Source organism: Poecilia formosa, unplaced genomic scaffold, assembly GCF_000485575.1.
Source record: "Poecilia formosa unplaced genomic scaffold, Poecilia_formosa-5.1.2 Scaffold169, whole genome shotgun sequence".
Taxonomy (NCBI): domain Eukaryota; kingdom Metazoa; phylum Chordata; class Actinopteri; order Cyprinodontiformes; family Poeciliidae; genus Poecilia; species Poecilia formosa.
Genome location: NW_006800108.1, coordinates 1111514 through 1137183, shown reverse-complemented (window position 1 = coordinate 1137183; position 25670 = coordinate 1111514). Strand labels below are relative to the sequence as shown.

General features: G+C 37.3%; 4 protein-coding genes across 5 annotated transcripts; 1 reads left to right on the top strand and 3 right to left on the bottom strand.

The window, feature by feature from the left end:
- Window positions 1–1792: 1792 nt before the first annotated feature.
- Window positions 1793–12503, bottom strand: mrpl24 (mitochondrial ribosomal protein L24). 2 transcript variants are annotated; one of them, XM_016677930.1, is made up of 7 exons: window positions 12498–12503; window positions 6794–6838; window positions 6383–6569; window positions 4947–5042; window positions 4071–4174; window positions 3243–3373; window positions 1793–2380 (listed from the first exon to the last, which is right to left on the bottom strand). In XM_016677930.1, exons 3-7 carry the CDS (start codon window positions 6563–6565, stop codon window positions 2244–2246), a joined length of 651 nt encoding a protein of 216 aa, XP_016533416.1. In that variant the 5' UTR covers window positions 6566–6569; window positions 6794–6838; window positions 12498–12503; the 3' UTR covers window positions 1793–2243. The 2 variants fall into 2 exon arrangements, with proteins under 2 accessions (XP_016533416.1, XP_007564993.1); XM_007564931.2 differs by lacking the exon at window positions 12498–12503 and having other exon boundaries at window positions 6794–6898.
- On the bottom strand, window positions 7349–12522 carry LOC103146854 (heparin binding growth factor). Its single transcript, XM_007564930.2, has 7 exons — window positions 12287–12522; window positions 12072–12162; window positions 10657–10733; window positions 10172–10310; window positions 9378–9536; window positions 9123–9293; window positions 7349–8675 (listed from the first exon to the last, which is right to left on the bottom strand). The coding sequence occupies exons 2-7, from the start codon at window positions 12156–12158 to the stop codon at window positions 8655–8657; spliced, it is 654 nt and encodes a 217-aa protein (XP_007564992.1). The 5' UTR covers window positions 12159–12162; window positions 12287–12522; the 3' UTR covers window positions 7349–8654.
- A 496-nt stretch (window positions 12523–13018) lies between these two features.
- Window positions 13019–19172, top strand: prcc (proline rich mitotic checkpoint control factor). The gene is made up of 7 exons (XM_007564929.2): window positions 13019–13721; window positions 13806–13853; window positions 15021–15515; window positions 16170–16262; window positions 16390–16536; window positions 16660–16725; window positions 17243–19172. The coding sequence occupies exons 1-7, from the start codon at window positions 13446–13448 to the stop codon at window positions 17327–17329; spliced, it is 1212 nt and encodes a 403-aa protein (XP_007564991.1). The 5' UTR covers window positions 13019–13445; the 3' UTR covers window positions 17330–19172.
- Window positions 19173–19770: 598 nt separating this feature from the next.
- mrpl9 (mitochondrial ribosomal protein L9) lies at window positions 19771–23613 on the bottom strand. The gene is made up of 7 exons (XM_007564928.2): window positions 23340–23613; window positions 22250–22409; window positions 22033–22157; window positions 21895–21948; window positions 21672–21773; window positions 20946–21029; window positions 19771–20181 (listed from the first exon to the last, which is right to left on the bottom strand). The coding sequence occupies exons 1-7, from the start codon at window positions 23418–23420 to the stop codon at window positions 19921–19923; spliced, it is 867 nt and encodes a 288-aa protein (XP_007564990.1). The 5' UTR covers window positions 23421–23613; the 3' UTR covers window positions 19771–19920.
- Between the last annotated feature and the right edge of the window lie 2057 nt (window positions 23614–25670).

Genomic DNA, 25670 nt, shown 5'->3' with positions numbered 1-25670 from the left:
TTTCTTGCATTTGCAGCTGATGGCCAGTAGTTGATAGTGTGTTTTATGATGCAATAGTGACAACTTCAGTAGTCTGTGTGCATTTATAACATAAAAATCCACAAGAAGCTCAAGAAAGTGGCTTTTAGACAGATGTCCGCTGAAGTGACCACTATGCATAAAAGGGTTAAATTTTATTGGTAAATTGGAAGTTTTTTTCCACCAGCTTCAAAAATGAACCTGGCTGCAGCCATATTGGATTTTCTAGATGGCTCCAGAAGAAATGGCGCCTTCTTTCTCGTTACACCATATAGTAATTTCAGAAAATTACTTCCTGTGCTTGGTCAAAACATTTAAAATGGGAAGCAAGCCAGAGGCAAAAAAGGTAAAGCAGCTAAGACAAGCATCTGTGATTATTTCTACTAAATAAAAAGGAACAGTAATTATCCTGTAATAAATGCAACTCAAGGTGTTTTTTCCCTCCTTGTAGTCTGATTTAGTTTCTAAACTATTTCTGCGCCAAGTTAATTTTCCACAGCTGGTAATAAATTTGTAGATTAAGTCTTTCTTGTGAAGCTTTAACACGTCGCAGGTGGTGCCAGAGAGAAAGAGTCATAAGAGGTGAGTGAGGACTTTGTTGAAACTATCCAGACTGTGTAGTCTCCTACTTCCAGACCGTTTCCACGTCTCCCTCAGGTTTCCCAGACATTTTGGAAAGACAGACTCATTTGTCTGACAGCTTTAAGTTTTGGAGAGCTGTGTGTGGGTCTGTCTGGGCAATGGTTTTAAAAAAAAAAGAAAAGAAGAAGAAAAAATAAGCCAATTTTTTGCCTTATGACTGATCCAGAACAGGCGGCACCCGTTTCCATTCCTGAAGCTGCCAATAGTACTAATAATCTCGTTTTTCAGACAGACTGGATGAAGCCTGAAATAAAGTTATTACTGTTCTGTTAGTCCTGGCTATAAGATAATGCTACTCCTCACTGCCGTCTGCTATACGGAGGACCAAAACTGACATAATAAAAAATAAAAGCATAAATGTTTTGGTCCTTCATACTGGTAGAAGAGACACAATGGCACAATTTAAAAACTCAGGCTCTACGACACAGAACATGGTTGGTCAAAGCGACTCACTTCAGCATCATATATTTTATATTTAGAAATTCAAATAATAGCCTGCTTGCTGGAAGAAAGTTTAGTTTTTAAAAAAACATTTTTTTACTTCTACTACTACTTTATTTATAAAGCACCTTAAAACAACTATAGTTGTGACAAAGTGGTGTTCAGATAAAAATAAACATTCAAAATATGGAAAGGTTAAAAGACTTGTTTCTTTTGTTTTAAGGTTTTGTATATAAAGTATCTACAACATTTTATTGACCTATTAAAAACAAAAGACAAGCTTACAGTCAAAAAAACAAAAATGATAATTTCCACCTGCATGTTGATGCTAATCAAATATGATTTAACAGATTATGAATTACTGTACCAGCTTTTCACCAGCTCAGAATCTGTTCAATCACATTTGAGTCATTATTTAAATCTCACTAAAACCAATCAAACTACAATTCTACATAAACCCATTTTTTCCTGCATCAACAATGAGTGTAAATCTGCTTATTTAATGGTAATTTTTTACTAAATGTGCAAAGATTTTATAACAAGTACAGCTAATTTGGGAAAGTACTCCAATGACCCATTGCAGCAAAAGAAAAGGAAGTTTTATTAAAAATAGTCCTACATTTAAATATGGTGCACTCATAAAACAAATCTGCAGTCATTTTGATGGAGGTTGCCGTTTTGTTTTTTTTAGTTTTAAGCGATTTAAACTCCTTCTTAATAGAATATGACATACTATTTAATAGTCAAACTTTTAAAGCTAACATTGTTTAAAACCAAAATAAGTCAAAAAGGTTTAAAAGGCCTCACTAAGCTTGAAAAAGTAATTTTATTTTGTGGAGGTGTGGAATCGCAGGCAAGTACTTATTCACAACCAGGATTTAGCACTTCACTATTTATTACATCGTTTCCTGCAAAACGATAAAACACAGGCCTGACATTTACTCACAATATTCTGAAAAAACAAAAAGCAGCCCCAGAATACCTCAGGAACATAAGTTGCACACAGATGAGGCCCACAAAATGCTGAAACAGTGTTTGTAAGTTCGTTTGGGCTCCTTTTGTTGTCTTCACACAGTCCAGAGGACGCTATGGTCAGCACGGCTGTAAGAACCGGACAGAACCAGGAGGAACCAGTCTCATCTTCAGTACCAGTAGGACTTCTGGTGCCTCCTGTGCTCCTGAATACCCAGTTTCTCCATGACCTCCTCTTCCAGGGTTTTCAGAGATGGAACGTACGTTTTTTCAAGCGCGTCTTCAGGACTGGTGTCTTTGGGCCCGTCTGCGTGGAAACAGAAATAACTCCATTTTGAAAAGTGAAATTAAATGCCTTTTAAAGGTGACCTTTTATGCTTCCTTGAACATAAATTCCTTGGATATGTCTAAGGGCTACACATTACTTTTTTTTTTTAAAGCACAAAATTGTTCTTAGAAAATAAGATTTCAGTCTGCTCAGTTCTTCCTGGTTTGAGCTTCTTTCAGAATGAGCTGCTTTAGTGTCTGTTGTTGCTTTAAATCCAAATAAGCAGCCAGCAGCCATTGCAGAGCGCATTCAGCAGTAAAACCCGTTGACCGAAGGAGCTGGAGCTTCCCTTGGGTTGCTAGGTGATGGGTGGAATTCTGCTGCGGTTGCTAGGTAACGGTGCAGCGCCCACGGACTGTGACTTTTCTATCAGGAGGTTTTTGAAACGGCTCATCTTCCAGACACCAAAAGATATTAACTTATTGCCAAAAAATGACTGGATGCTTTTGTTTTAAGCGCTTGGGCTGTTTTTAGAAGCAGTGGAGACCAAAATGGAAATACAAAAATGTTAATTTTGCATAATATGTCCAATTTAAAGCATTTTGAAAATGTTTCTATAATCCTTAATCCTATTTTTAAACATATTACAACTTTTAGTGACTACTTAGCCTTTTTGCGCCCCTCCCCCCCTTCTAACCGGGAATATGCCTGAACAAATGCACAAAAACATATAAATAAACAAAAATGGCATCATTCCAGACTAGCTTAACCAATGCTAACATTGCTTATGTGACTTTCTTTTGTGGAATGACAGGATAGCTCTAGTTAAAGTTACTCTGGGTGTAGGAAATAAATCATCTGGTTTTAATGTACTGACTGACGTGATCTGCTCCCCGCTCACCTTTCCACTGCAGAGGCACGATGCCATCTCGTCGCTCCACCACAGGTTTGGGGATGATTCGTCCCGTCCTGCTGGACACTCTCACCCTCTCGCCTTCTTCTGTGTACTTCCACTCAATCTGAGTGGGCTTCCTGTAGATTAACCATCAAAATGTAACGACAGAAAAGATCTGCTCTGGTACTTTAAAAGCTGCCGAGTCGCTCAAAATTAGATTCTTTTGTCTATTAAAATATTGGGAGACAAATACAGACTCATTGAGAGATTAAATTACAACTGGTGCCTTTTTTAGTGATTGCTATTCTGCTTTCTGTGTGTTTTAGTTTTATACAGAATTTTACTTTTTTTTCCCCCAAATGAAGAATAAATAATTTTTCATCCCATATCTATGATTGTATAGGCGGGAAACATTGAATGTAAATTTTGCTGGATGATAAATTGTTCCCACATTGTGATAAACAATAACATAACAGCATTATAACATAAAATGCTTTAATTTAGTAAAGAACACTTAACACAGGAATGGGAAGATATTTTAAATATCCACAATAAAACATGACAATGAAAAACTATATAATAAAGGAAATATAAACCATATACAACTAAAACCATGAATAAAATGCATTATGAAGTCTCTGTAAACAAAATATCCCTTGTTGGGTTCATTTTAATTGATCATGACATTAATTGATTCATTGCTTATTGCATTTTGTCACTACATTGAACTCTGTGTTCTGATTTTAATTGAAATATTTCTTAACGTTTTCACACGGTTGAAAATTGCTGAACTTAATAAAGGCGACCTGTTTTTTTGTTTCCTCTTTATCCTACCTGTCTGAGGGGTCAACGAGGGCGACATCACGGAGCAGCAAAGGAGCCTCGCTGGCAACGTAGGTCCCACGGTAATCCTTGACTTTCCCCACATACCTGAAATGCTACAGCAGGAAAAAAAAAAAACTGTCACAACTCAGTCAGTTTTATGGCTCCATCTAGTGGAGTTAAAGAGTCTGGCTGTGGAAAAGAAAACAAATACTGAGCTTTACGGTGAAATATGAAAAGTTTTATACAAAGAAAGTTTTACTTTATAGTACTTTCTGAAGACAAAACTCAGTATCTAGTCATCAAAACATACAGATCATGATACTTTCAGATCATTAACAGCATCACAAGTAGAAAGAATCAAATATTAAAGCACATGAGATTTTAATAATGGAAGTCACAGGAGAATCGGAGAAGCCAAAGCAGTAAAATGCTAGGTTGTGGGTTTTTAAAAAGATATATTCTTAAACAGAAAACAACTCTCACAATAGCAGGGATAGAAACACAAAAAAATTACAAAGTCTGAATTCAGTCTGAACCTAACAGGCCAGATCTCATACAAATGTTTAAATAAGATGACATAAAAAAAAGAATCAGAGCTGGATAACGAATACCAACTTGAAACGCAAAGTAAAAAGATAATAAAATGTTAAACAGTCACACACCTGCTGGTGCTTCTTTATAACCTCACTGTTTATTATTAGTATCAAGCTGCATTACTAGTTACAAACTGTGTATGACTAATGAGAACCAATGTGGAGAAACTACGGTTGTAACAGTAGCCACCTGCTACTGTTACAACCGTAGTTTCTAAGTTTTAACATGAACTTAGAAAAACCACAGATTTATTACAGCATACGGTGAAGTCTTAATAAATTGCTTTCTTACCGTGTTCAGTCCTTCCAAGATGACCCAGTTTCTGCGTCTAAAGACTTGGATCACCTTTCCCTGCTTCCCTTTATCTTTACCAGCAAGAATCTCAACCTGCGAGGAAAAACGTTTTGAAACGACTTGATATTCAACATTTTACTGATAACACTGGTAAACCCTAAAGTAGTTATTGAGTTGGAAACACCAGGTTATGTTGTATTATTTTCCTTTAGGATAGTGAAAGTAAGAGAGTCCAGCCCACTGCCTTGTAACCCAAGTTTGGAACTTGACCAAGAAGAATTATTTCTCGAGAAAGAATGTGGAAAAAACAATTGACAAATAAACCTGGTAATGGCCCTTGTCATGCTTAATGGCAACAAATAACTGGCATTTAGACTTTTACGTCACGGTGAATGAATTCTGGCTCACACTTTCTTACATTTTTTGTTTTTTTAATCCGCCATGTTAGAGGCACAAGTCAAAATTAGCTAAACTTGCTGGTGTCTTTTGGATCAATGTGCTACTGCGCACATTGATCCAAGGTCTGTTTCTATGCTGTCAAACTACAGTCTGTCTTGAGAATCAAGATATCCATCCATCCATCCATCCATCCATTTTCTTTACACCCTTGTCCCTTAGTGGGGTCAGGAGGTGCTGCTGCCTCTCCAGCTATCATTCCGGGTGAGAGGCGGGGTCACCCTGGACAGGTCGTCAGTCTGTTGCAGGGCAACACAGAGACACACACACACTCACACCTAGGGGCAATTTTGGAGAGGCCAATTAACCTGACAGTCATGTTTGGACTGTGGGAGGAAACTGGAGTACCTGGAGAAAACCCACGCATGCACAGGGAGAACATGCAAACTCCATGCAGAAGAATCAATATAGTTATTGGGAAATGTCAGACATGCTTTGATACTTTTTTGCTCCGCAGAGGCTTTGACCTTTTCCAAAGTTCTTTTATTGTTAAATTGTGAACACCGAACTAAGGCAACTGAGGTCTGCAGTGCTTCATATGTTTTTCTTGTCATTCACAGATGTTGCTTGTTTTTTTTGCACTGGTGGATGATAAGAGACCTATGATTTTTCTAATGTGGTAAAAGCAGGCAGAAATTGCAGAGTTTCAGGCAAAGAAAAATAGAATCCACTGTATAATGCAGAACTGCTACTGTCATGCTCAGGTGAGACATTGTCAACTACAATTAGGGAATCAGATTGTCCAATTATAACAATTTCATTTTTATTTATGTTTAAGTTAAGACAATGAATCTGCATCCAAGTCTGAAGAGAGTTCTGTTTGAGGAGATGGCGGTAGGTATGAATGTTTTGTGGTGTTTTCCAGTAAAATAAAGCACTAAAAATAAGCAGTCCAGGCAGTTCTTACAGCGTTGGACCATTAGAATGAGCCTGTGAAGACTTGATTATTCCTTCTGGACTCAGTGTCTTGCTCTCACCATGTCCCCCTTCAGTATTGCCCAGTCCTCTGCCTCTATCGGCTCTACGAACACCTTCTTCCTCCTCTTTCCCGGAGGATTCATCCTCTTAGCAGCCTCCGTCCAGGGCCTGTTGGTGCCGTAACGGTAATCTTTAGGCGTTACAACCCGGGCTGCCATCGAGAGGAGAGCGGTCAGCCTCATGGTGCTGTAGGAACCAAAGCAAATAACGTTATCCGTCTTGTCAACTCTTAATTCACTGACCCAAGCTAGGCTAACGTTAGCTCAATGGTAAACATCCGTTAGCATTAGCTCTTAACTACTCGCACCTATTTTTCGCAAATATGTTACTGTAAAACTGCAGCTACAGTTTCAGTTTTATAATATGAATGTGGATTTGAAAGGAAACTGAATACATAATATATAGCTTACCCTTTGTTGATGTCAATGTCACATGTAGCAGGACGAATGAGGCTACTACCTAGTTGTAGCGCCACCTGCTGGACCGGAGCGTCTTGACGTGACTTCACGCATGCGCAACTGCGTGCAAAAGAACGTCCTCAAAAACCAAAGTGACAGACGTTGCTGCATCAATTCGTGTGTTTGTAATTTAATCCTAATTGTACATTTCTGTATTTGATTGTTTCTTCTGAATTAAACTAAGTTTCAACTTCCAGAGTAGTTTGGGGAAAGAAAAAGAATAAAAAAATTATGATTAACAGGTGAAAAGCTGCTGATCCTATTGGTTAAATCTAATAATTCACTTAACACCCATGAAACCCAAAAGACAACAAAACCAGAATTAATTTTTGGTAATCAACATGTTTATTAAATTGACTGGCAACTACAATGGCAAACTAGGCAGTAGCTTAAGATGAATGTCAGCATCTGAAATAAACAGAAAAAGCAAAACCCAAAAACTTAAAATAAAAACCCTTAAAAACAAAATTTACTCTGAATATTAAGTGAAGGAAAGGATTTATAATCTTTTTTTTTTTTACCGTAGCTTTCCCTTTTTTTTTCAATGACTTGATAAACTTTTAAGCCGACACTGGTAAACAGATGAAATAACACCAACGTAATGAGAACAATCACATCCACAACTTTGTATCACAGCAAAAACAATAAGACCACTGAAGTAAAATGACTCGTATTCCAGTTAAAAGGTTGGGCAAAATAATAAAAAAATTAAATTAAATTTTACAAAGTCAACACTCTGTAATGGTAACACTCTGATTTCTTAGAGGAAAAAAAACAAACAATCAAATTATGTTAGCGTTCACAATTTCAGCGATAACATTTCCGAAAGAAAATTCTGTGCAACTAATCTGTGAATGCAGTGAATCTCGGTGACACATTTGGAAAAATGTAACTAGAGCTTGTGTACAGAGTTTATGGTTCTGACGGGTTTCATTCAGATGATCTAGATACTTTAAAACGGATGTTACCACCACCCCACCTTAACCTTTCAAGATGGAGCTGAGACGACGCTCAGGAATGTCTTTCTTTCTACACAAGTCGTCATGGGCTGAGATTTCAGGGCAGTTCTGTGAGTGAAACAGGCTGAACTAAACAGGGTTTGCATGTTCAATGTGTTTGGAAGCCAAGAAGTCTACATGTGGGAAAATGTAGAAATTCATTACACAGTTTGGTCACCTTTGGTGAGGCATTCACTTCAAAGCAGCAACACTGCTGCTGCTGCCAAGACTGATCATGCATTCAATGACTGAATAATAAAGAGTTTAATGAGGCTGAGAAGCAGGTTGATACAAACGGGTGAAATGGTTACAAACTAAAGCTGAGATGGTGAAAATTTGTTTTGTTTTTTTTTCTTCTGTACATTATGTTTTAAAACCCACTGAATGGGAGTAGTTTGTGATTTAATCATCTTTTGTGTTAAATGTAGTATATATTAAGTTTATTTCTTCCCTCAAACTGACAAATGTTTTGACACCTATTATTCAGTCTTTGTAATTATGTAATTGCACTTAGAAATAAAAAATATATAAACACCAAAATCCTGTTTGTACAAGAGCTTGAAAACGCTCAGTTCAATTGTTTGAAGCCTGATCAGCGAATGTTTACTTTTGTTTATTCTGGGATATATAATATCCCAATAGTGGCAAATGGAAATTTGTTTGTCTTTCAATACAAACGTGTATTTTTAAATATTTTTCCTCACATAATTCGCTCATTAATTAAACAGCTGAAATCTGGCCTTCTGCAGGTGTTTATTTCGAAGCCTGAATTTCAGAGAAGCATTGAGGGTTGTTGGTTTTCTTCTGAGTCGACGTTAAGCGCTGTCTGTTACAGGCTGCGGGGAGAAAAGAAAACTGTAATTAGTGCAGTGGTTTAAACAGAAGCAGTGTAAAATTAATAAATACCATATGCACAAAAAAACTACAACTAATGATTATTTTAGTAAAAGTTATTCAGACGATTATTTTTTTTTACACAATATTACAAATGGATAAAAATGCTTATAATTCAGTTCCTTTCTTGAAAAAGAAAAACACTTTTAAATCCTAAACTGCAATATTAATAAAATGCTGTCATTTATGTTTAAATTTGTATTAAATAAGATATACGTTGCTGTTGAACTGGTATGTCGTTGAAACCAGATAGTCACACAGACACTGTAAAAACAGACAACCAGGTTTGGTTTATTTGACTAATGACATGCAGCATCTTTACTAGCCTACAAGTATGTTAGTCAATTCTGATAGTTTGATGGCAGCCATTATTAATGAGAACATTTCACCTTTTCTGCTGTTAGCTGGGCCTCTGCTGGAGCTTTCTCCTGGCCTTCCGGTTTCGACTCGCTCTGTGAGGAAGGCGCTGTTGCCTTGGTTCCTTCCACATCATTGAGCTTGGCCTCTGTGTTGGGCTTTTCGCCTTCTTCCTCTGTAATCTTTGGCCGCTTTGGAGATTCCTATCAAAGTGCAGCGAGCGTTGATGACAGCCTGGCAGTAATCTAACTGTGACGGTTAGGACAATCTGACAGACTGAAGCTCACCTCTGTGGACTCCTCCGCTTTTCGTTTAGTCCCTCCCCTCTCGTTCTTCTCGTCGATGATCAGAGTCCCCTCCTCTTCGTCACTGCTGCCCTCGGTGTTGGCTTTCTCTGAGCCGCCTATGTCTCCAGTAGCTTCCGATGAGTTCTCATTCTTTGCCGACTAAAAAGAGAATAAAGTAAATGTAAAAGCAATACAAATGTAAAAGTTACCATGAACCAAGAGATAGACATCCATTCATAAAACATTCTATATAACAGCATTAGAGGTTAAAAACTTGTCTGTTGCATTGATCGGGTTGATATTTTATTTTATAAAAGAAAACCGTAAACCACAAGCAACAAAATAGAATCGTACAGGAATTAAGAACTGAACAACATTAGGGAAGCATGTGATAATGGTGGTGAAAATTTTAATAAAAACAACATATATCTTACTAAACAGTATTAATCACTTTCATTGCAAACAAAAGCCTATGATAGCAAGGAATTAGTAAAGCAACTGGCAAAAATCACAGCCAAAGATTCATTATATTTATCTCAACACAGTAGTTTATTGAAAACATTGTTGCATTTGAGGTTATGGTTATTATTTAAGGTTATGGTGAGAAAAAAAAATAAATTAAAAAAAATTCAGTGCTCCCTTAGAACATTTTCTGCTGCTTTAACCAGTGAAGCATCCGCAAATATATCAGACAGAAAGAACCCGATTATTTGGTACTTCTATTAATCTGAGCAGTGGTTTGCAATATTGATGTTTTGCACAGCGATACACGGTCATTCAGGCAGACTACCAACCTCGTAGGCTTCGTGAGTGACAGTGGGGTTGTTCTCAATTTCCCAGAGTCCCTCAGCAAAGCCTTTCCTCTTGTTGGTCTTTCCAAATTTCTCCTTGCATTCCTCATATGGGAAAAGATCCTTGGCCCCCAGAAAAGCCCTGTGATCATTGAACATTTGAGATTAACCAAAATCTGAAATCAAGCTCACAACAAAAATATTTCAACAATGACAGAGCTCTGCAAACTACACGTTATTACCTGTGACAAAATTTATGTTAGTGATTCATTTGGTTAACAATGAAAGTAATGAGTAATAACAGAGGTGTCCAAAGTTTTAAGTATTTTTGTTTGAAATGCAACATTTTTATAAGGTGTGCCAAGATGTGAGCACTGAGGCTACACAGTAATTGATAGCTGACCAATCTAAAATGGTAAAGTGGCACAGTTTTTGACATTTCTCCTGCACAAAGTAAACCAACAACAGGTTAAACACAAAATACTTACGTCTCATGTGTCCCAAAGAAGAACACCTGGTACTTGTTTGAGGGCGACTTCACAGCTCCTTCGGGAAGTTCATCAATCTGGGAAAGAAAAGAGGAGATGAATGATAAAATGCAAACTTAAAAAGAAAAACGGGAAAGGATGCTTTCTCAAACTAGTTAAATCAACATAATCTCATAATAGTAAATTGCTGAACATCCTTTCTGTGCACCTTTTGGGTCTGTCATTCTGATGGCATCAATAGCGCACAGCTAAGTATAGAGGGACAAAAACACCACCAGAATGATGGACAGACATGGTGACCATTTGCCTCTGCCAGACGGGGCTTTTGGCATTCACCAGATAGGAGCGCTGTGAGCTGGTAGTTGGGCTGGGCCCAAATTCTGTTGAGAAGAAGCTGATAAGATTGAATAAAGGGAGGGAAAAGACACTGCCAAAAGTCACCGTTACAGCTGAAAGTAAAGAGTAATCTGTCTACTCACATTTATTCAGTTACATTTACTAAGGTAACTTTTTGATCAATTACATTTTACTTTAGTAAAGTTATGTTTAAGTATTACTTCAGTACAATTTGGTGTTGTAAGAAAAGTGAGAGAGACACACATTTCTCCATTTCATTTAAAGGGTGATAAAAAAACATTAACATTTAAACTTCACTCCAACATACAGAACCTGGTCAAACTGTATAAATAAACACATACAAATGTCCAACGACCAAGGGATCCTCCTGTGATAAAATTTTTTAACCCCACAATGAACAGTGTCAGTCTTAAATGATAAACTAAAGACATGATGTGACAGAACAAGTAAAAAGAAAACCGTTTCAACGTGAGAGGCAGCGCAATTGTGAGGCCAGGTGCGCATGTTTACAAACAGAGATGCATAAAACCGTCATAAATAAGTCAGTAATTAAACAGCTGTAAAGAAAACAAACATATCTAATATGCATTTAATGACGATCAATGACTCAGTGCGTTGTTAAACCGCATGTTAAGCTGTTAGTTAACGTTCGCTCACGGTCAGCGGTTATCGGTGCTTGACATGACCGTTAGAGTTTGTGGCTCACGCGCTGTAACGGCTGCGAAAAGCTTAAAGTTAACGCTAGCCCCTCCACAGGCCTCAGGGGACACGAAAGCGGCGCATAATGAGAACTAACAAATAATTAAATGAGAGCATCGGTGTTTAATAAGATGCCTGCAATTTTTATGTTATGGTGCGCACAAAAGCAATGTGTAATCGCCAACTACTGGGTCTTTTCGTTTACGCTGGCTACAAACGGCCGCGCTAAGCTAACTCATGGTAGCTGGCTACCGTTAGGCCTCTCGGGTGAACAAGTGGAAGGTAGAAAGGCAGCAGCAGACGGATAAATTTAAGTTAGCAGCACAGTCAAAGCTAAACATGTAACGGCGGGAGCTTACCCTTGCAGGCCAGTGTGGATACCCCTTCATTTTAGCAAACACCAGGTCTCCAGGTTTGTATTCCTTTTGCCTGTTGGATCTCGGCATGGTTCTGGTTGAATATCAGAGATGTGTTTGAATAAAAAGAAATGATAGTGTGGCTTAAAATTTCTTCTGAACACCTTCTGCGACAAAAGCCAAAGCAGAGTGTCGATCTGACAACCAAATAAACAAACCAGGCGCGGAAAAATTGGAGCGAAGACACAGCGGGCGATTTTTTTTCTTCTTTCTTCTTCTTTGGATTCAGAGCAACGAAAACAACCCGCAGCCAAAATATAAGAGAACAATTTCTGCGCTACATGAATTTCTACTGCTTAGCGCGAAATATATTCTACCGAGTATAAACGTTACCCAGTCCTCCGGACTATTTAGGTTTGAAATGGAAACCCGCTTTCCTCGACAGACGCGCCCCCCAGTATTTACATGGAATCAAAACACAGCGCCCCTACTGGCCAAAACTTCACATCAAAGTCGAAACTAAACCAAACCTCTAGCTTTAGTTTCGTATTTTTATATATAATCTGACGTTTATCTCAGCATTCATCTCAATTTCTGACCTTAATCTCAGAATTCTGGAATGTTAAACATTCGAAATGCCAAAATATGGTCTTCTTAAAATAATGGCCTAAGTCTTTTTTTTTTGCCTAAATATTTTTTTGGCAATAAGAAGGGATAGTTTTTTTTCATCTTGTTTCCCCTCTAAATCACTTAGGCCATTATTTCCAGATTCACCTTTCTGAATCTGAATTCAGGAAGTTGGCGATATACATATACTTTTCAATTACCCTAATCCTTTACCGTAATATTGAAACGCACAAGTTAGAATGTTAGAATGTTCTCATTTAGAATGAGAACCTGTTGTTTCACAACCTGCTCGCTAGGGGGCTCTATAGTTTCAGTGCTACTGTAAATAGCACAGGAAAAAGAAGTCGGCGGTCGTCCTCAATCACTGGATGATGAAGGCGAATGTTTTGATGGAGTCAAGGGAGTACTGGGCGTAGTTTACGAATGCAGACTTACTTTAAAGCGACACATTGTGTTCGTTTTGCTCAGTAGCAGACATTACAGTTAAAAGTTTTGCATCCGGGTAAGAAACTGTGAGAAGATAGGTCACGGTGGCCTAGCTAGCATTCGCTAGCTCCGTGTTTCCAGTTGATCAGCTCATCCCGTCTTTAATGCTCTAATCGCTGTTATATTATCTGTTTAGCAAAGATAGTCGTACATTTAAAACTCGGCTCAGCTCACCAGGAAACACGCTTGTGCGGCTTTTTCAGAGCGACTCATCCATGTCCACTAGTTCCTGCAGATTACTAATCCTCGGTAGCCTCAGCAAACATGTCTCTAGTCGCTTATGGTAGCAGTGATGAGAGTGACTCGGAGGAAACCTCGACCTCCGCTGCAGCTGAGAGTAAACCTAGCGGGGGAGGGCTCTTCTCTTTTCTGCCTGCACCTAAAGCATCTGGATCTGCAGCTGGAGGGAAGGAGATAGCATCCAGGGCAAAAAACTCTGCAGCAAAGGAAAGCACAGGAGGGTTCCTGTCCAGTCTGCCCAAACCCAAGAAACGAACAGAGCCTGTCAAAATCCCTGTGCCACAACTTCAGAGGCGGGATGTAAGTTAAATCAGACCCCTGATCATGCGCAGTGCTCACTCTGGTTGACCTGAGATGATCTTTTCTAATAATTTTTATTTACAGTCAGACTCGGATGATGATGAGCCAGTCCCAAAGAAGCTGCAAACCCAGGTAAGACGGTGCCTGTCACGACAACACATTTTGCTGGACGATATATTGTTCCATAAGTTATTGTGATAAACGATAATATTGTTGTTTTGAGACCATTTTTAAGTAATATGATGGTAATGGCAAAATAATAATTCAAGAACACATTCTAAAAGATCTGTAAACTTTAAATGCTAATGAACATTTAACACTGGAACTGGAAAATAAACATTCAAAATAAATAAAACAACAAATAAAATTAACTTTGAAGTCTGTGTAAACAAAATTGTCCTTCAAAATAAGGGCTGGTTGAGACCAAATCACCAACTTAAGACTTTTATCATCCAGTTTTTGGTAAAGAGAGAGAGAGAGAAAAAAAGAGAAACGATAAATAATGCCAATGGAAATTATTGAGTTTGTTTTAATTTATCATGTGATTTATTGATTATTGTGACAGGTCTAGTAATCAGTGTTTATATTATCAGTACTCACATTTTGTTTGCAAACTTCAGTGTAGTTTATTGGAATTTTATGAGCCAAGAAAAAAGCAAGAGTTGCACATAATTGTGAGGTGGAAGTAAAATTAAATGGAGTGTAATTTAATGTGTTCTGTACAAAACTGTAAACTGCATTAAAAAATAAAGAGGTTTAAAGTAGATTTAACTAACAATTATTTTAGTTGTCAATTATTCTGGCATTTGTTTAATTATATAAAAAAATTTGACATTTTGTAGATTTTTAATTTAAGCCTTTTTATACAATATTAAAAATACATCAGTGATGTGAATCATCAATTCAATTAAATAAGAAAAAATTAATTCCTTTAGTGAATTTGAACTGGGTGAAGCTAAAACTGAGTCACTTGGGAGTTTTGGGTAAAACATATTTACAGAAAGATTTTTTTTTAATCGTAAATGCAAAATGTATATATAGCTTCTAAATTTTTGGCTTAATGACTGCTCTGAATATTTCTGCCTTTTTTGTATGTATGTATGTACAACTGTATGCTCCAGTTAATAATTAATCTATCACTAAATTAGTTGATTATTTTAATAATCTAGCTCTGTTCATTTCACCTTCTGAAGTTCAAAGGAGTTGTAAACCTTTCAAGAAAAACTAAAACCCCACCTAGTTTGTCGCTGTAACAAGAATCATTCCCATTTTAACCCGTTTGACCGTTACTCTCACCAGGGTGCCGGTTCAGGCTCAGGTCTGTCCTCCATTCTCCCCAAACCCAAAAACCTAACGGTGAAGGAGATGGACCGACCTTTGATCCCTCACACGCTCACTAAGCGTCCAGACCTCAAAGCACCCAAACCTGGAGCTGCTGCTCCGGGTCTGCTCGGTTCCAGTGCGTCTCCCTCCGCCATCAAAGCCGCAGCCAAGTCAGCGGCCCTGCAGGTGGCGAAGCAAATCGCAGCAGAAGACCAGAACAACGAGGAAGACATAACCCCTCAGAACTACTTTTCCCTGGAGGACGACTCCCAGCCTCTTCCCGACGTCGTCCCGATTGTGGATCCTGAGCCGGCAGCCCCAGCTGAGCCCTGTCCTTACGTAGCCGCTGATGAGCCGGGACAGTCGAATGCACCTTTGGACTTTGGAGGGAGCAATGAGGGAGCGAGCGCATGGGACGGTCAATACGACCAGTATCAACAACCCATGGCCGGCCCAGAGACGTTCCCCGAGGTAAAACCAGCTATTCATAGGAGCCAGCTCGAGTCAGACGCAGAGTAATGCACTGTGTGCTCAAGTTTTTCTGATAGAATCTCACCTGAAATGTAACTAAAGCCAACTATTACTGAAACTAACATTTATTTTAGGAATCGATTAATCTAATTCTGCACTTTATTCATTTAACCTCTTAAGCTTTTTTTATGCAATATTAGAAAGATATTAAAATATGCAAACAAACAATAAAAATTATTTTAAAAAAAATAAAAAATGTATTGCCTAATGTAGCTTTTCTTTAGTGAATTTGAACTGAGTGAAGCTAAAACTGCCATTTGAGGAGTTTTGGGTAAAACATATCGACAGACAAACATATTTTCATCTTAATTGCAAAATATAAATATATTTTGTACAGTTCTGGATTAATTTCTGCTCTGAATATGTTTTTTTCAAGCAGATTGCATTTTTTTGGGGTATCTGTCCTCCAGTTAGCGATTAATCGATTACTAAATAAATAATTATTTTAGTAATTGGTTGGATTAATCATTTCAGCCCTAAAAGCCAACATTTTCTCAGTTTGTTGTAAATAAATTATTTTTACTGTAAGTACTTTGTTTCCATCTATAAATATAATGAAGCTATACTTAAGGTGCCTTTTGTTTTCATTTATAGGGTTACTATGACGCGCCGTACTACCAGAACCCTGACCCGGAGTTAGCAGAAGCCGAGCCGCCAGACAGCTCCACCATGTTTGATGACGAAGGGGTAAGAAAGATTTACTGTTTAATAAATAATCTGCCTTTCTGAACCCATTTATCCTTCAGCTTAGGCCTTAAATTAGCTTCTAACTTGCAAACCACTACAAACTCCTTCTCACTTGCCTGCTGTGCAGTTCATGCGGCTGCAGGGGAAAAGAAACCGAGGCAAAGAGGAAGTGAAGTTTCTGGAAATCAAAGGAGACGACCAGCTGAGTGGGAACCAGCAGTGGATGACCAAGAGCATCTCTGAGGAAAAACAAACCCGCCAGTCGTACAGCAAGGTGAACGTTTTGCATGAGCTCTGTGTGGTTTTGGTTAAAAAATGGTAGACTTGGGTGCTTTTATTGGAAAAAGGCATAAAAATAATGATGCGTTTAAAGCTGACTTTATTGATGTTTCTGCAGAGAAGAGGAGACCAGCCTACGGGGCAACAGAGGCGAAAGCATCAGATAACGTATCTCATTCACCAGGTGAGCAGCTGCTGAAAGACGCAAAGCATTTAAATAATAACTCTTGGAAACATTAACCATTAAAGAGAAGCTTCATTGATTATAGTGTTTACATTACTTTTTCATTTTAAAAAACACTTTTTAATTCGCATTTTATGTCACTAAAGCACAACTTATACCTAGCAGGGAAATAGATGGAAAATTATATATATGGTTTTCTCTGTTTTAGCATTGAAACAACTTAGTTTCAGTGTAGTTGTAGTTCTTATCTTCTTAGATTTTTTTATTTTTTAAACAAACAACTCCCAACAATTTCACTGGAGTTAAAATAGAGCTGGAATTCATAATATTTAATAGCAGTTCTTCACCATGTGCATTTCACACACTGCAGTAACAATGTATTTACAAAATATTGTGTTGCCCTAATCTGTGTCAACATATATTTTTAAGTCTTCCCACAGACCGTCACATTGATTTAGGTCCATACTTCGACTATATAAGCAGAGTTTCTGAATTTCTTTGGTTTGCTTTTTCCCAGGCGAAGGAACGCGAGATTGAGCTGAAGAACAACTGGGCAGAGAACAGGATGACCCGGCGTCAGACCCAGGCCAAATATGGCTTCTAGATCCTGTAGCTTTGGACTGCTGTGGCGTACAGACACATCGTATCCCAACTTACCGATCTCCAGATTTATCCTCTTCCGTTAGGAGCAAAACCTGTTTCTTTCTTCCTGATCTGCAGCCTGCAATGTCTTGAACTGATAATATTCTGTTTGATATGGTGTTACTCTGTCTGAATCCCGGTCACTCCTAGAAAATACAAAGGCTAAACCTACAGAGAAACCCAACCGATGTTTTTAAGGTACCAGAACCACACGTTTCTCCTTTGGATGTTTATAAAACATATTCATGGTATTTTCTAAGGTCTGATTTATTGCTTTTGTTGTGCATTTGGTTGTTTTTAGTTACAATTTTAAGGTAGAAAGCTGTGATGTAAAATATTCACTGAATCATCAACCAGTCAGTAAATTATGCTTCAATGACGACTTCGTCGAGAGCCAATCAGGCGCTTAGATTTGGTCAATCTTTATTGCAAAAACAAAATAAAAAATATTAAAGAAATTTGGCCCCACCCCTCGAAAAGAAGAATTTAACGTGAAAATTCTTGACTTTTTTGCCTCTGAAATCTTAAAGTAGATTCAGAATTTCCTAATAATTCTTAGGTGTTGGGAAATAATTCTGGGATTTAAGCCAAAATTCTGCGGAAGAAAACCCTCAAAATTCTGACTTTAATCTCAGAATTCAGTTTTTTTTTTTTCTTCAAAACTTCTGAGGTTGAAGGAAGAATTTTGATTAATATTAATATCAATTCTTGACATTTTTGCCTCAGAAATCGGAGAGTAAATTCTAACATGTGTTTAATATAAGAATTTTCAGGGGAGGGAATTCTGAGATTAAAGCTGAATTTTCTAAACAAAATGCACAAATTTCTATTTCGAAATTCTTGACTTTTTTGCCTCTAAATTCCAAGAGTGAAATTTTGAGGCAAAAATAATTTTGCCTTTCGTAAATTTCACAGAAAAAACAGCTAAATTATTAGATTAAATCCAGGAAACTAAGAGTGGGAGCGATCCAAACTCTGTTTCTTAATCTCAAAATTGTCCTGTTTCTCTTTTCAAATTTTGTCAGAATTCTGATATTAAAGTCAGATTTCTGGGTTGTTGGGCTTTTATTTCCAGATTCTAACTTTTATCTCAAAATGCTGAGATTAAACTCAGAATTCTGGTGTTATTCTGTTAAATTAACTCATTTGAGATTTTTTTTCCCTCTCAGATTAAGTAATTTTTTTCCGTGCTGCTGTTCTGTAGCAAACATCAAGTTATTTTATTTTACTGGGAGTTCTATAAATCTGTAACACTTGTTTTCTTTACCACTTTTCTTTCTTTTTCTTCTGTGGGTTTCAGTCGTTTTAGGTTAAATCTGAACAGTTTGATCGCAGGATTGTTGGGAGAAAATGTGAACTTTAAAAGCCCAAACTAAACTGCCCAGATGGACACATTTGCATCTTTTCTTCTTGTGTTTTCACATCTTATGTGAACTATAGGAGCAGTTCTGTACATAATTTTCTCTGAAATGCCAGATAAACCCTTCATCAATAATGTGCTGGTTCTCTCCAGTAGCTTAGCGATGCTAACAAGATACCAGTAGGATTACTTCAAAAACCTGTAAATGTGAACGGATCCAACTCAACCCCAGATAAAAACCCAAATGTTATATATCAGCAGTAAAAGGTGAATTTGGAGTCAGAAAGGAATTTAAAGTTACAGAAGTTTAAATATATATTTGCTATGTTGAAACAGGACTAAATGTTAAATTTTTCAATTTGCGTTGCAAAAAAAGCGCTCGCCCTGTTTTTGTTCACTTTATATAAGTGTGTAATTAAATTCCAATAAACAAGTTTTGAATTTTTCTTGTTTGCTTACATTTTTAATGCCTTTTTGCTGTTTCTTAAATGTGACATTTTGTTTTTTTTTGCAGGTTTTGTGTCTGTGTTGTGTACAACATTTTTTTTATTTTTTTTGCCAATAATTCTTGTATGTTCGATTTGTAGCTAAAGAAAATACTAGTATCAATGTGAAAAGCCCTTTCTGCTTGATTTATCAATACTGTGTAGAACTAATATGTTTATTTTTGGAATAACCAATAAATAAATGGATAGGAAAAGGTGCTTAAAAGATTTTAAAAGCATTTCAACAAGGTGAAGGTAAAATCGCCACTTGAGGATTTTTTGGTAGAACATATTTACAGACTGTTTTTCCTATCTTAAATGCAAGATGCATTTATTTTTTTGTACCTTTTTGGCTTATTTGGTGTTCTGAGAATGATATTCTTTCAGCAAATGGCCTTTTTAGAGAGTAAATGCTCCAGTTAACCATTAATCAAGATGGATTTTGTATAATTAATCCACACTGGAATAATAAATTAGCTCAAATACATCATTAAAACCCAGAAATCAATTAAAAACTCAAAATGAAACATCATCTTTTAAGGAAAATTCTCACCCTAGTAAACGGTAAGCTTTTATTTTCCACAATGAAGAACAAATTTACTGATTCCAAAGTGAGATCAAGATTTATTCCGACATGTTGCATTTTTGTTTAGCGACATAAAAACATAAAACCATCAGCTTGATATTTCTTAAATATTTAGGAGTCCTTTACTTTTTATCAGAGTTTCCAGTCGGTGGTGATGTTGATCCCTGCTGGGTTTGGACGGTTGTTGAGTCTTTACCGTCTTCCGCTTCCTGCTCATCAGAAACGGCCGTTAAAATGGCGTCGTCCTCCTCGGCGTCAGCCTGCGAGTCTCGTTCGGCCGCCAGCAGCTTCCGTTGCGTCTTCAGCTGCTTCTTGTGGACCGCGGACTGATCTTCGTACGGCAACAGGGAGATAGGAATGCGAACTGTGTCCATCCCATTAACCTAAAAGACGTTCCGCATAGAGACGTAAATTATAGATTAATAATGATTTCATCTAAACTTGCCTGATCTCATTGGTCGACTAACGATTAATTAATATGCGGTCATTTTCTTTAAAAAAAAAAAAAAAACGTATTTCCAAAGTATAAAGGGCTACATTTTAATATTATTTTGTAACAACTGCATTAGATACCGACTGAATAAACAAAAAAATGTTTTTTTTTCGCATTATTAAACCCAAGTTACATATTACAAGATATAACAAACCAAGAACCACTTAGTAGCTGAAACAAATAAAATATGTGAAATACTGCAGCTCGGCTGAAAAAGCGCCATTAAGCACAAACGCAAGGAGTTTATGTCGGGTATATTTCAAAACTGAACCGCATAAAGTGCATTTTCTATCCCACACCGGACTATTTGGATCGTTTCCCTTTCCAGCTTTAGTACGGCCCCGCCGCCATCTTTGTTTCCGTTTCAAGGGCTCCGCTTAAAGATGACTAGCGGCGCTCTCTGCTGGACGGCGGCCAAACTACAACACTAAAAGAAGGTTTAGGGTGGAGTTTGTTAGTTAATCGATTGAAACTAATTTTAATCTAATAACCTATTAATCGACAAGTAATCGTAAGTCAGTTAAATACCTGTATTCCTAATTCAAAGGCAAAGTAAGCACATTGTTGGTGTATTTTAAAGCAAAGAAAAAAAAAAAGATAACTGTCCTGAAGTTACTGTAAAAAGAACAGAAAATAAGAGGGAGAGAAACTCACTGTAATATCACACCAGTACTCTCCCAGTTCCTTTATTGGCTCAAACGGCAGACTCAACGCACGAGGCGGAACAACAATTCCCAGCTGAAGAGGTGTGACAGAAACAAGAACAAATCAGCTGCTTATATTCTCACTCAAGTTATTTTGTACACAGTTATTCAGTCCAACAACCCATGAAAGAACTGTTACTAGGCCGGCACAAAATATCAAATTGCAATAGTCACGGCTGTATAATTGTGTGCAAAAATCATGCCTGCAAAAAGCTGTTTGAATGCCATATTTTAACAGGTTAATATATGTCAAGTGCCTTGCATTTTCATTTTGTATACCAATATTACATTTGACCACCTTGAAGAAGTGCCCCTGCTTTTCATGCACACAACTTTCCACACTGATATTGCAATCAGTTGTTTCAGATAAAAAACAATTAAAAAACCAATTAAGACCCCATTGGGTCATCATTATCAAATCAACATGGAAAATTTTAAACCTTTTTCTTGGCTATTTCAGTCCCCAGACCTACATCCTGTAGAAAATCTGGAGAAATAGAGGAGGACTGACTGTTGTCCTCTTGGCAAAAGGTGGCTGAACAAAGAAGGGGGCATCATATTGATTATTAATTAAAGATTAGCAGCTTCAGTTATAGCTTGATTTATTGTAAAATTTCTTTACCAGTGTTGCCAACAACAGTGAATAGTGGTGCACACAAAATAAAAGTAGACAAACCTTATTTTCAAACTGTCTGCAGACGACTTCTTTAGTGAGCTGAAAGTCATCAGACAGCGTTTTGATGATTTTTAGCTTGGTTCGCTTAAGGAGCTCAACTGTCTGTAAATAAAAAGAAGTTGGAAAACGTTCAGTAAAAGCAGTTTGTTTTACATCCCAGTGTTTTCAGTCAGACATAGGAGCAATTCTGAGTAAATGAATCTTTAGTGCCAAATAAACTCACCATTAGTCCTGTTCTGGTTTGTAATCTCTGCTCTGGTTGTCCCTCACGCAGAAGCTGTGTTTAAATAAATGAAATGACAATGAATAGGTATATTTTACCATTTAAATTGTAAAATAAATTATTACATTTAGTACGCACTCTCAGCTCCTCAGCAAAAATCTGTTTATTCTCCGGTGATGGATAAACGGCGAGGCCTTGAGCCAGCAGCTTGTTTCGCCCGATGGACTTCTTCACAAACACGGTATCGCCTCTGCCACCAAGTTCTGTTATTTTAAAGCAAAAGAGAAGGTTTTAAGATAATATTTGACTTTTTAAAAGTAATTTAGCAGCAAAGTTGGGGGTGGCAGACACTCACTTTCTACAGTTTGGGTGAGAATGAGCTCCATCTTCTCTTTGGGAGCATGTTTGGTGTCCTCGACTAGCTTGTAGACTCTGTGTCTTCGGGAGTAAAGCCTCGGCGGACTGCCCTCTTTGGACAAAGGGACCTCCCACCATCGCTCCACTATAACCGTGTGCTGTGGACATTTTTTAAATGATTTCAGCTGTCTTCACATGAAGAAAATGCATTAAAATGTCACAAACAGGCACAAATATCCAGAATTTAAAGACAGCATGGAGTCGAAACCAGTTAATAAAGTTAATCTGTAACAAGGCAGTTCAAAGTGCTTTACATTGAGAAAACATAAAAAACATAATATAATCGACAACATACGAACTGAGATATGAGAATCAAACGAGGTCCAGAGTTCGGACAGATTCTCCATCCCAAAACTGAGAATTTTTTCAGTCAGAAGCCAGGCGTGGCAGTTTATTTTAATTTAACTAACTAGAGACTATTTGTTTACATCAGTACATTGAAATAATGAAAACTCTCAAAATGTCAAGCTTCATTCTCACAATATTTTCATTTTCTTGAGATAAGAAAAACTCCAGTCCATCATTTCATGAAAGTTTAATTATTTTGAAATTAAACTCAATTCTTACTGTATTAACAATTTCATAATCTCACTGTGTCGAGATAAATCTTGCATAATCTCATTCGTTTAAATAGTAAAAAATAAGACTTAATGCTTGTCATTATCTTTCAGGACAGTTTTATTACGTAAAATGTAGTTTTAAAACTGCATTTTTGAAGATATCTACATTTTCATAATCTCATTTTCCGTTGTCAACAATTTCATAATCTCATATCAAAATAACAATAACAGGGTTGTTTTGTTGTGACCAAATGTATTTCTGGTGGTTTTCGCCAATTTATCTGAGATTTGTCAGGTAAATTTAAAACGTTAAAGCAGAATTAGAAAAAAAAAGTCAAAGTCCGATAATAAAAGTGTGGCTCATGGATTGATGAAGGTTAGGCATTAATAAAACTATCCAAACCTAATTGGTTTAGCGGTGGTTTAAAAGGTTACACTGCATGTTTTCAAACTCACTGCGGCACTGACCTGAGCAGGAGTCAACGAGAAGCTCCTGACAGCGGGCTGCCTGAGCAGAACCTGAAGGGCGAAGCGGCCGCAGCTAAACATGTTGGTCCAACACCGAACTGGGAACCAGGGCCGCCAGAAACCTCACCGATACCGGTCCCTCAGAGCTTCACCCGGCCCTCGGATCCAACACAGACCACACTAACTAACCAATAAGCTAAACTCTGTTAGCTTCAGCCATGAGTACTCGGCTACAAACATGCGCCGGTTGTGACGTAAAAGCAGGCGGCAGTGCGCCATCTATCAGACTGGAGGAGGTACTACAGGTACTTATTTACTTAAATAATTGGAAAATGTGTACAAAAATCAAGAAAACATGTAATAATGCTAATAATAATAATGCTCTCATTAAAAGTTATGACCAAACTCCTTAATTTATTGGACTTGGTTAGTTTTGTAGAGTTGTTTGTCTATTATAATTTATAACAAATGTAAATCAAACCTATGCAGATAAATTATTATCATAATAATGAATGTTATTTAAAACAGACAGTGAATTATCTATTTCTCCAATAGTTTTAATATTATCCTATTTGTTAAAAATGTTCATGTTTTTTTAACTTTAAAGAAACCTGGATGGACAGATTTTCATTGTCGTTCAAACCTGGAAAGTAATTAAGTTGTGTATTACTCCAAAACTTAGTTCCCAATAAATCGAACCGGAAGTGATCCGTGCCATCTTGGTAGGCAGAGAAACGCTACATTAGCTAAGCTATTTTCTCTAGTTTGGCAGTAAGTAGCACAATAAATATCTCTATTTATCTTATCTTAGTATTACACAGAGGTGGTAGAGAACTAACAATTTGTAATTGAATATTAGGTGTAACTAACTTATGTTATTTATAAGTTAGATAGGAATGAGGCGAAAGCTAGTTCTAAGCTTGTGGATTGTTTATTGTTGTCATAGCAACTTCATAGCAACTGGCTACCAAGATGGCTTTCAGCTACAAAGTTTCCAGAAGTGTGACGTCACATGAAAACTATAAAAGTACTTATTTTTTTGTCAAAATTGTAAGGGCAACTCAATCAAATTCATTCTTATAAATGCGATTAATAATCACTCTCAGCATTCAACCTTCCCATTTATAGTCATGCTTATAGTGATAGTTTTAATGTCTGTTGCGCTTGCACACAATGCTAGCAGTATTAAAGAACATTTTTACACCACCTGAAAAGATTATAAAATCAAAACTTTAAGTGCGTCAAAGAATAATGTCAAGGACAGTAAGGTATACAAAGATTTCAAACACATAAAACAAAAAAAACAAACAAAAAAATTACAATGATGATCAAGTACTGCAGAGTCATATGGGTCGAACACTATAGCTGTGTTAAACTGGGCCAGATTAGAGATAAGAAAACAATGAAAAAGAATGTTGCAAAAAGTCACCAGTTTGTAATCCGGTAAACCTCAGCAGAATAACTGATTTTTTTTTAACATTTTGCATTTCAAATATCTGGTGTCTCATCATATATTGACTTTAAAAATGTTGAGTTTTTGTAGGTGTGAAGCTGTAATGTGAAGAAGATTTGATATCTGATGAGTTGTACCACAGCCTGCAGAGAACAACAGATACTGAGTTGAGATTGAGGGATTAAGCTGTAAAACACAAATTAATTTATTGCAAAAACACTTTTTTTTTTTAGAAACAAGCAGGAATAAGACATGTAGGGTGGAATTTCTGACCACAGCTACCAAACATTTTTCTATCTAGTGTACAAGCTTTAATAATGTCAAGAAAAAAAGCAAGAAACTGTCAGCAAAAAGACAGAAATCTACACTACCGGCAGTGCAAGAATAACCTCCTCAATCATTTTAAGACCTGAACCCTGATTTAATTCACACATCCCCGGCGGCTGGCTCTTGAAAACTGGTTGCACCATAGAAGCTTTTGCGGTCTGGCAGCAAGTGGCGTCCTGCAAATACGGTGGTGCAGCAGGTGAGCAGAGCCATGCAGCAGCCACAGGCCAACACCAGGCCCATGGCGATCCACAGCAGTGTCGTCACAACAAAGGCGAACTGGTAGGTTGTCTTGTGGCAGTATGGACCTTTCTCAGTGTAGTTTGGAGGGTAAACTGCATAAACCCACGAGGAACCTAGAGGAAGAACGCACAAGAAGATAACGTGTGAGATTTTAATCAGCTGAGCGGTTAGAACTAGAGAAATGCACTTGCTTTACAAATTTTCCAATTTCAGATTTCTGAAACTAAATTAAAAAAATATGCATTTTTGCAAGAATAATCTCTGCAGGCAAACATGAATTCTGCAAAACCTGGACTTATTACATTTGC

Coding starts and splice junctions, on each gene's coding strand:
- mrpl24 (XM_016677930.1), bottom strand. CDS start 6,565: ATGAGGCTGACCGCTCTCCTCTCGATGGCAGCCCGGGTTGTAACGCCT. Junction 4,175..4,946: donor TCTTGGAAGGACTGAACACG/GTAAGAAAGCAA, acceptor TTCCTGCTGTAG/CATTTCAGGTATGTGGGGAA. Junction 3,374..4,070: donor CTCGTTGACCCCTCAGACAG/GTAGGATAAAGA, acceptor GTTAATCTACAG/GAAGCCCACTCAGATTGAGT.
- LOC103146854 (XM_007564930.2), bottom strand. CDS start 12,158: ATGCCGAGATCCAACAGGCAAAAGGAATACAAACCTGGAGACCTGGTG. Junction 9,537..10,171: donor TCACTCACGAAGCCTACGAG/GTTGGTAGTCTG, acceptor TTCTCTTTTTAG/TCGGCAAAGAATGAGAACTC. Junction 9,294..9,377: donor AAGCGGAGGAGTCCACAGAG/GTGAGCTTCAGT, acceptor GCACTTTGATAG/GAATCTCCAAAGCGGCCAAA.
- prcc (XM_007564929.2), top strand. CDS start 13,446: ATGTCTCTAGTCGCTTATGGTAGCAGTGATGAGAGTGACTCGGAGGAA. Junction 15,516..16,169: donor GCCCAGAGACGTTCCCCGAG/GTAAAACCAGCT, acceptor TTTCATTTATAG/GGTTACTATGACGCGCCGTA. Junction 16,537..16,659: donor CCCGCCAGTCGTACAGCAAG/GTGAACGTTTTG, acceptor ATGTTTCTGCAG/AGAAGAGGAGACCAGCCTAC.
- mrpl9 (XM_007564928.2), bottom strand. CDS start 23,420: ATGTTTAGCTGCGGCCGCTTCGCCCTTCAGGTTCTGCTCAGGCAGCCC. Junction 22,158..22,249: donor TCTCACCCAAACTGTAGAAA/GTGAGTGTCTGC, acceptor TTAAAATAACAG/AACTTGGTGGCAGAGGCGAT. Junction 20,182..20,945: donor AGTACTGGTGTGATATTACA/GTGAGTTTCTCT, acceptor AACGTCTTTTAG/GTTAATGGGATGGACACAGT.